General features: G+C 34.7%; 1 protein-coding gene across 1 annotated transcript; it reads right to left on the bottom strand.

The window, feature by feature from the left end:
- Positions 1–4,772: 4,772 nt before the first annotated feature.
- Positions 4,773–7,357, bottom strand: LOC140882367 (probable carboxylesterase 18). The gene is made up of 2 exons (XM_073288335.1): positions 6,694–7,357; positions 4,773–5,345 (listed from the first exon to the last, which is right to left on the bottom strand). The coding sequence occupies exons 1-2, from the start codon at positions 7,291–7,293 to the stop codon at positions 4,908–4,910; spliced, it is 1,038 nt and encodes a 345-aa protein (XP_073144436.1). The 5' UTR covers positions 7,294–7,357; the 3' UTR covers positions 4,773–4,907.
- Between the last annotated feature and the right edge of the window lie 1,262 nt (positions 7,358–8,619).

The following is an 8,619-nucleotide window of genomic DNA, read 5'->3' as shown; positions in this document are numbered from 1 at the left end:
CTAACATTGGGAAGTTATTTTCATCAAAATGACAATCAGCAAACCGTGCTGTAAACACATCGCCTGTCTGAGCCTCAAGATATCTAATGATTGATGGACTATCATAGCCGATATAAATACCATTCTTTCTTTGAGGTCCCATTTTTGTTCTTTGAGGTGGTGCAATAGGCACATATACCATACATCCAAAAATTCTCAAATGAGAAATATCTGGTTCTTTGCCAAATACAAGCTGCAATGGGGAGTGTTTATGATATGCACTTGGCCTGATGCGAATCAATGCAGCAGCATGTAAAATTGCATGTCCCCATATAGAAATAGGGAGTTTCGTTCTCATAATCATTGGTCTAGCAATCAACTGCAGACGTTTAATCAATGATTCAGCTAATCCATTTTGTGTATGAACATGAGCTACAGGATGTTCAACAGTAATTCCCATCGACATACAATAGTCGTTAAAAGTCTGGGAAGTAAATTCTCCAGCATTATCAAGTCTTATTTTCTTGATCGTATATTCGGGAAATTGATTCCGCAATTTTATTATTTGAGCCATCAATTTTGCAAATGCCACATTCCGAGTGGACAATAAACATACATGTGACCATCTGCTAGAGGCATCGATCAATACCATAAAGTATCAAAATGGTCCACATGGTGGATAAATTGGCCCACAAATATCACCTTGAATACGTTCAAGAAATATGGGTGATTCCTTTTGGATTTTAGCTGGTGATGGTCTTATAATAAGTTTCCCCAGAGAACATGCCTTACACTGAAACTTATTATTCTGAAAGATCTTCTGGTCTTTCAGTGGATGACCACTTGTATTTTCTATAATCCTTCGCATCATTATTGAACCAGGATGTCCCAATCGATCATGCCAATTTGTTAGTATTGAAGAATTTCCAATAACCATATTTGATTCGATTGGACTTATATGTGTATAATGCAATCCAGTAGGGAGCATTGATAATTTCTCAACTACATATTTCTTTCCTGATTTATATGTAGTAAGACACATATATTTCTCATTTCCTTCGGTTATTGTTTCCGTATCATAACCATGAGAATATATATCATTAAAACTCAACAAATTTCTTTGTGATCGTGGTGAATATAAAGCACTATTTATCAAAAATTTTGTACCATTAGGTAACAAAAATTGTGCTTTGCCACATCCTTCAATCAAGTCTACAGGACCTGATATTGTATTCACCATTGTTTTTGTTGGTTTTAATTCCAAGAAATATTTTTCATTTCTGATGATAGTGTGCGTTGTACCACTATCTGGTATGCAAACTTCCAGTGCATTATTTCCATCTTTGATCATAGCATTTTCCATAATGATCTTCAAAAACAATATGCAATAAAATGAATTAAGAAAGATACATGCAAATTATAATATGTTACAATTTAATTGCAGAATAAAACAATACATGCAAAATATAATATGTTTTATAATATAAAAATTACATTGTTACATTCTTTTCCCACCAGTACATTTAATCAATATCTTCGAAATCATTCAAAAAGTAGGCAGCATCTAAATTCATTGAACCACTTGTATGGTCAATGTTTTCAGTAAAATTGGTCTCTTTTTCTTTCCCCTTTATTGAATCTTTATAGAGCTTACACAGATGCTCAGGGGCTCGACAAGTTCTTGACCAATGTCCTGGAGTGCCACATCTATAACAAACACTCTCAGTTCTTTTTGGATGATTTTCATTTTCACCCGTATTATCATGCTGCCTCTTTTGTGGGTGGTTCGTGACGTTCCTTTGATATGAGTTATTGAAATAACTATCTCTTTTATTTTCAAATCCACGGCCTCGACCACGACCGCGATCATTTCTACGCCCACGTCCACGCCCACGTCCTCGTCCACGACCTTGACCAAAATCTTGTCTATATCTTTGATTTTGGTTTTCATTTTTACTTACGACATTTGCTTCAGGAAATGCCGTTGAACCAGTAGGTCTGGACTGATGATTTCTCATGAGCAATTCATTATTCTTTTCCGCCACGAGTAAACATGCGATGAGTTCTGAGTATCTTGAAAATCCACGCACTCTATATTGCTGTTGTAGAGTTATATTTGATGCGTGGAATGTGGAAAATGTCTTTTCAAGCATTTCCATCTCAGTAATATTATGCCCACAAAATTTCAGCTGTGAGACAATTCGATACATCGCAGAATTATAATCACTCACCTTTTTAAAATCTTGGAATCTTAAAGTATTCCATTCATCTCGTGCGGTCGGAAGTATAACTTCCCGTATATGCTCAAAACGTTCTTTTAACCCTTTCCACAAAATCATTGGGTCTTTTTCGGTCAAATATTCACATTTCAACCCCTCATCAAGATGTCTGCGTAAAAATATCATCGCTTTTGTTTTATCTTGTGAGGATGATATGTTATTTTCTTTGATAGTTTCGTTAAGACCCAATGACTCGAGATGCATTTCTACATCGAGGGTCCATGGCATATAATTCTTTCCGGTTATATCAAGTGCAATGAATTCGAGTTTCGCCAAGTTCGACATGGTGGTACTAGAAAATAACAATGCATTTTATTAGTTAATTTCCATAAATATGACAATACAAAATAATGGAAGAACGTAAATTACAAGTGCGTATACAAATAGAGAAAAAATATGTGTTGGAAAATCGCTGGTGAGTAAAAGACTCGTGAGCATGATGATCATAGTCGTTATGAAAAATATCCTTATAAATGTCATCATCTCCATCTTCGAAAAAACCGAGGATAAAATATTTTGAGAGAAAGAATGAATTTGGTGTGATTGAAAATGAGTTTGAGTGAACATATTTATAGGGAAAAAACTAGCCGTTTTGTTACCGTTTGTGACCGTTGGGGGTAAAGAAAAAATTGAGTATGTGTTGAATAAAAATTCGTGATAATCATGTAATGCATATAATGATAATCATAATTAAATAATTATGTATATCATATCACATTATTATAAGGTCAGTGTCGTAGACAGCCTTTTATATAATGTTGTGAAATTATACCAATATAGTTAGTATAAAGTCAGGTATAGTATATCATATCACATTATTATAAGATCGGTGTCGTAGACAGCCTTTTATATAATGTTGTGAAATTATACCAATATAGTTAGTATAAAGTCAGGTATAGTATATCATATCACATTATTATAAGATCGGTGTCGTAGACAACCTTTTATATAATGTTGTGAAATTATACCAATATAGTTAGTATAAAGTCAGGTATAGTATATCATATCACATTATTATAAGATCGGTGTCGTAGACAACCTTTTATATAATAACATGAAATTATATATTAATATAGTTAATATATATACATAATAAATATATATCACGTTATTGTTTAAAAACCTTAGAGGCTTTTATACTTGTCGTATCCCTTACCGGGAGTGTGAGATGTCGTCTTAACATCCTCCCAGGATTTATAACAAGTTTTGAAAAAAACTTATTTTTTTCATAACATGATATTATATATTAATATATACACAATAAAAATATATAAACAGTAAAATAAAAATTCTTACTTGTTGAATATTTTTAACTTCTTCTTGTATTTTGGAGCGTCGAAAAATATAGAGAACCTTCGAGCGATCGTGCTGATAACGTGTTGTGAAAAAGTAAAAATTTACGGTAAAAAGTAAAAACTCAAAAACTCAAAATTCTACACTTTATAAAATTTTTCTCTCTTCACAATTGTGTTTTTCTACACAAATGGAGAGACCTATTTATAGATCTCAATTGGAGATTAGTCAAAAATTAATACATCATTAATTACATCATCACACACTAATTTTCAATATTTTACAACTCAATTTTCAACTTTCAACCTTCAACATTCAACAATAAATAATAATATATATTTATATATTTTCAACAAAGACGATGATAGTTTTCTAATATCAACATTTATGTATTGTGTCGTTGATAAGATAAGGGAGTGGGAGAAAACGAAGAATACCTCGAAAGACTAAAATAAAGATGCCAATTTTTTTCGTGGGTAGACAAGAGAAGGGAGTGGCATAGAAAACGAAGAATATTAAGGTAGTTTTTGCAACTTTAAAAAATAAGTGATTATGGAGATTTTTTTTATTAATTTGTGAAAAAAATCTCCATAATCAATTATTTTTAAAAGATTCAAACACTACCTAAATCACTAAAATAGCAATATAATAAAAATTTCTAAACACTTTTTTTTGTTTTTGGTCACTAATTTCTGAACACTATTAATTATGCTATAGAAACATTATTTGGAAAAAAAAAACCGAAAAAAAGAATATAAACTAAAACTTGGGCAAGCCAAGAAAACAAACCTTACCATGACTTGAGACATGAATAAATTTCACACACATAAAAAAAAATCATTATATCTGTGATTTTTCTAACTTATATACCATAAGGTATTATTTAAAGATAAATTTTTACATGGTATCAGTCATAAGATGTTATTCGAAGATGATTATTATTAATAAAGAAGACATGGTACTATAAAAATAATATAATTGGACTGAAAATCCAAAGACCCAAGTCGATTAATTTGCGCTACATCGATCGGGCAGAACCATATATGACCCGCATAATCTAGTTTTGGATTATTATTTACGGTATGCATAATAAAGTTTTGTTATATTGTTCATTTACCGTGTTCATCTAATGTGTTCATCATGAGATAACACTCAACTATTAAACACGGTGGGTGAACAACATAACAAAATTGATGCATGATATATATATATATATATATATAAATTTGATATCTTGGATACCTACCGTAAGCACCAATTGATGTGACGTTGTATACGTCTAATAGGTGAATGTTGCATCATCTGGTGCTAACATAAGTGACCAGGATATCAAAAATATATATATTCAGGGTCACTTTACTCAACATTAATAAGCTTGGAGCATTGCTTTTGAATGAACCGGCGGGCTTCGGATATAAGCTGCATAGATTCAGGAAGCTCGGGGAAAATGTAGAAGGCATGAACCGTGTTGGGGTACTCCAGCAAATACGCTTCTTTCCCGGATCTCTTGAGCCACTCGTAGTACCTTTTCTGCCAATCTTTGAGCGAATCGAATCCCGCCACCACCACCATCGTCGCCGGAAAGTCCAACTCGGAGATGTCTTCTGCGTTTGGGCCGCTCACGTTGATCACTCGGTGGTCTCGGTCCATGCCTCCCCCCTCTGGTAGGAACGCTTTCCACAACCAATCGGTTCGTTTCATGGATACGAGCAGGTCGACTTCCGCTAGTTCTATCTCTGCTGTGGTGCGCTCCTCTCCTCCGAAAAACGGCTGTATGGCCACCACTCCGATGACCTTCATTTCCAACCAGGCAGGATTGGTTGGCATCAACAATGCAGCCATTCATTCGAAAATTAATCGATCAATCCAAATTAAATGAAATTCAGATAAATACCCATAAGATAGGTTGAACTCTACCAACAAAAGACTCAGAACCAAGTGATGCCATATTGAAAACAGTTTAGAAAAAAGGGTTCATCAAGTGTTTGTTTTTTGTTAAATAAAGTGTTCTTTATCCATCATGGACCTTTACCATTACTATGTTACATTTAAGATTTTCAAATTATTATTTCGGCTCCCACCACTTTGTTGGTAGCAAGTTTTTAGAATGATTTAATTAGTGACTAAAATATAACTATTGTGGAATAAATTACTAATTAGTCGTCATTATATTTCTTGGTGGGGTGGTTGCAACTGGAAATAGTTACTCGTTTTACATGAGCAATTAATTCAAAAAGCTTGTCAACAGTAGCGGCGGTATACATGCGGTATCATATCGAAAATTATATATTATACATCGTATACAAAAATTAGATAATTTTATATTGTACCGAAATTTTACTGTATACCAAAATTTCGGTACGATATTAGTGTATTGTTTTTTTTTTTTTGAGTATATATATTGTTTTATATACCAAAAAACACTTTATATTTTTAAAATTTTATAAATTTATTCCTTAAAACTATTATATTTTTTAAATTTTTATATATCGTTTCAATATTTCAATCTTTCGAAATAATATAAAAATTTGATACTATTATCATATAGAAAGATTTCGATATCGTTGTGTTATCGTAACAAAAATTCGATAATTTGCGGTACGAAACTTCGATATAACAAAACTTCGTTATTCTTTCCTACCTTGAAGGCTTGAATCAATCACCCTGCACTTCCAAGAAAATGTTGAATTCGGACCGAGTTTTATCACACCCAAACCCAAACGAAAACGAAAACGAACTTGTCATGCCATATTTCATTACCCTATCTTTAAAAAAGAAATTACATACTAAGGCCAAAAAAATATAATAGAAACTAATGCTAGTGTGTCACTTTTTTTATAATTAATAATGAATATCAATTTGAACAATTTAGTTTCGAAACACAGAAATTAAATTCTGTCTTCAATTATTTGGGGGCTATTGGCATGTGTGCCACGATCGCAATGAAAAGTAATATTTAATTATCTTATAAAAAAATATTTAATTATAATTATAACAAGGGAAAACGAGCATTCAATCATAATAATAATAATTTATTATAAATTAGTATTTCTTGAGATATATTTATATTATATTATAATATAATAATATTATATTATATTAAAAAGATTGAGCGAGCGGTTGTGGTCAGTAAATACGGTACCTTGAGGCGCGTGAAATCAGAGCGACAGGCTCGCACGGCGACGTGGTGGGCCAGATTCCCGCCGGCGCTGTCTCCGGCGAGGAAACACCTCGAGAGGTCCACATTCGGCGGCAGGATACGATCCTTCTCCTTGTCAAGGAACTCCAGGACATCGAACCCGTCATCGTATTGCGCCGGGTAACGGTGCTCCGGCGCCAGCCGGTAGTTCACGGAGACGACGACGGCGGAGACCTCCCGCGCGAAACGACGACATACGGCGTCGTAGCCTTGGAAATCCGGGGCCAGGTACGCAAACCCACCGCCGTGGAAGAAAACGATGACCGGGAGATTGTCTCGAGGAGTAGCAGTAGTAGGGACGAAGAGACGGAACCAGAGGCCGCGGGAGGAGTCGACGGAGACGTCGGAGGTCTTGACGCCCTTGCGGGGGCTGGGGTCGGGAGGCGCCCTGATCCTGCAGTAATCGAGGAGGTGGAAGACGCGGCGGTTGACGGTGCCGTCGGAGCGGGAGGAGTAGTCGGTGATGGTGCCGAGGAAGAAGAGAGCGATTCGAGTTTTGAGGGGAAGCGAGAGCTTCGCCACGGCTTCTTCCGGGATCGCCATTTGAGAGTAGCAAGCTCAGTGATAGCACTTTTGGAAATATGGCTGGTGCTTCTCTGTTATTGATAAGGGTAATTCATTATTTATTTTAAATTTAAATTAAATAGAATTTTATTATTTGGGATTAGGGATGATAATTTCCTCCGAACCCGATGGGAACCCGATGTAACACCCGGAAATTTTAATACGTAAATTCGCATGCATAATTAGGAGAAATTAATTTTAAAATAAGGGTTAAATGAATTTATGTGTTATTATGTGATTTATATGCATAATTTAAGTTATTTTAGCATTTAACCCAAAATTAGTGATTTTTGTGATTTATGGAAATTAATTGGTTTTGATCGCGTAGACGGGACGAGATACCAAAATATTTAGCCAAAAATATTTTATGAGTTTTATGAGCCTTAAAATAATATTTTAAGGTATTTTGTCAAGAAAATTTTAGTATTTAATTATATATTTATTTAAGGGGCTATTTTTAGCCAAAATTAGTCTCTTTATTGACTTTTATTAATTTTTAAAATTAGCCTATTTAATAATTTCGAGATTTGGAGTTATCTTATCAGATTATTATTATTATGATTAGAGTTTTAATTATATTTTCTATGATATATTATCTATATTAATTAGTTAATATTTATTATACAAAAATTAATTTAAAAACCTAAACCTACCCCAAACCCCACCACCCACTACAAATTATTTAGCCGACACTCATCTCCCTCCTTCACGCCTCCATCTTCTTTTTCAGCAGAAAACAAGCCACCATAGCCGATCAACTTTTATTTGAGGATTTATTTGGTCGTTCGTCGTCCCGGAGTCCCGTAAACGCATCATCCGTTCGTCAATAATTTAAAGGCATGTCTAAAACTTTTCTTTGGCCACCATATGAGCTATTATTCATGCATGATTGTTCTTGTTCAGAAATTTCATAAGTATTTCGAATTTATGCAAACTTTTGATGTTTGATGCATGTATATGAGAATTCATGATCATAACTCATGTTTTTGCCTAGCATGGTTCGGTCCAGGGCTAAGGGCTTGGTCAAGGGGTGTCCTAGGGTCCCTAGGGTCGAGTAGTGTGGTCGGTTTGAGGCTGGAGGGGTCCAAGTCGAAGCCTTCCATTTCTGTTGCACAGCTCGCGCAGATTAGGGTCCTGAGGAAGAAGACTTCGTTCTCCTTCCTCAGGCCATTATTTTGGGTGAGGTTTGTTGGGTTTGAAAGCTTAGGATGTTGGCTAAGATTGAGGACTGGTTTCGTGGCCTTTGGTGGTCTGAGTCATCGGCACGAAGCAAAACGCTGGGACTGCTCCGGCTGCGTGCGAGCT

The sequence above is a fragment of the Henckelia pumila genome, chromosome 2, assembly GCF_033568475.1.
Source record: "Henckelia pumila isolate YLH828 chromosome 2, ASM3356847v2, whole genome shotgun sequence".
NCBI lineage: Eukaryota > Viridiplantae > Streptophyta > Magnoliopsida > Lamiales > Gesneriaceae > Henckelia > Henckelia pumila.
The sequence above is the reverse complement of the archived record's forward strand: the minus strand, read 5'-3'. Positions and strand labels throughout refer to the sequence as shown.

What these genes read in the sequence shown, in the direction of transcription:
- LOC140882367 (XM_073288335.1), bottom strand. Translation starts at nt 7,293, where the DNA reads ATGGCGATCCCGGAAGAAGCCGTGGCGAAGCTCTCGCTTCCCCTCAAA. An exon ending in CTGATTTCACGCGCCTCAAG is followed by an intron (nt 5,346 to 6,693) that starts GTACCGTATTTA and finishes TTGGAAATGAAG; the next exon opens with GTCATCGGAGTGGTGGCCAT.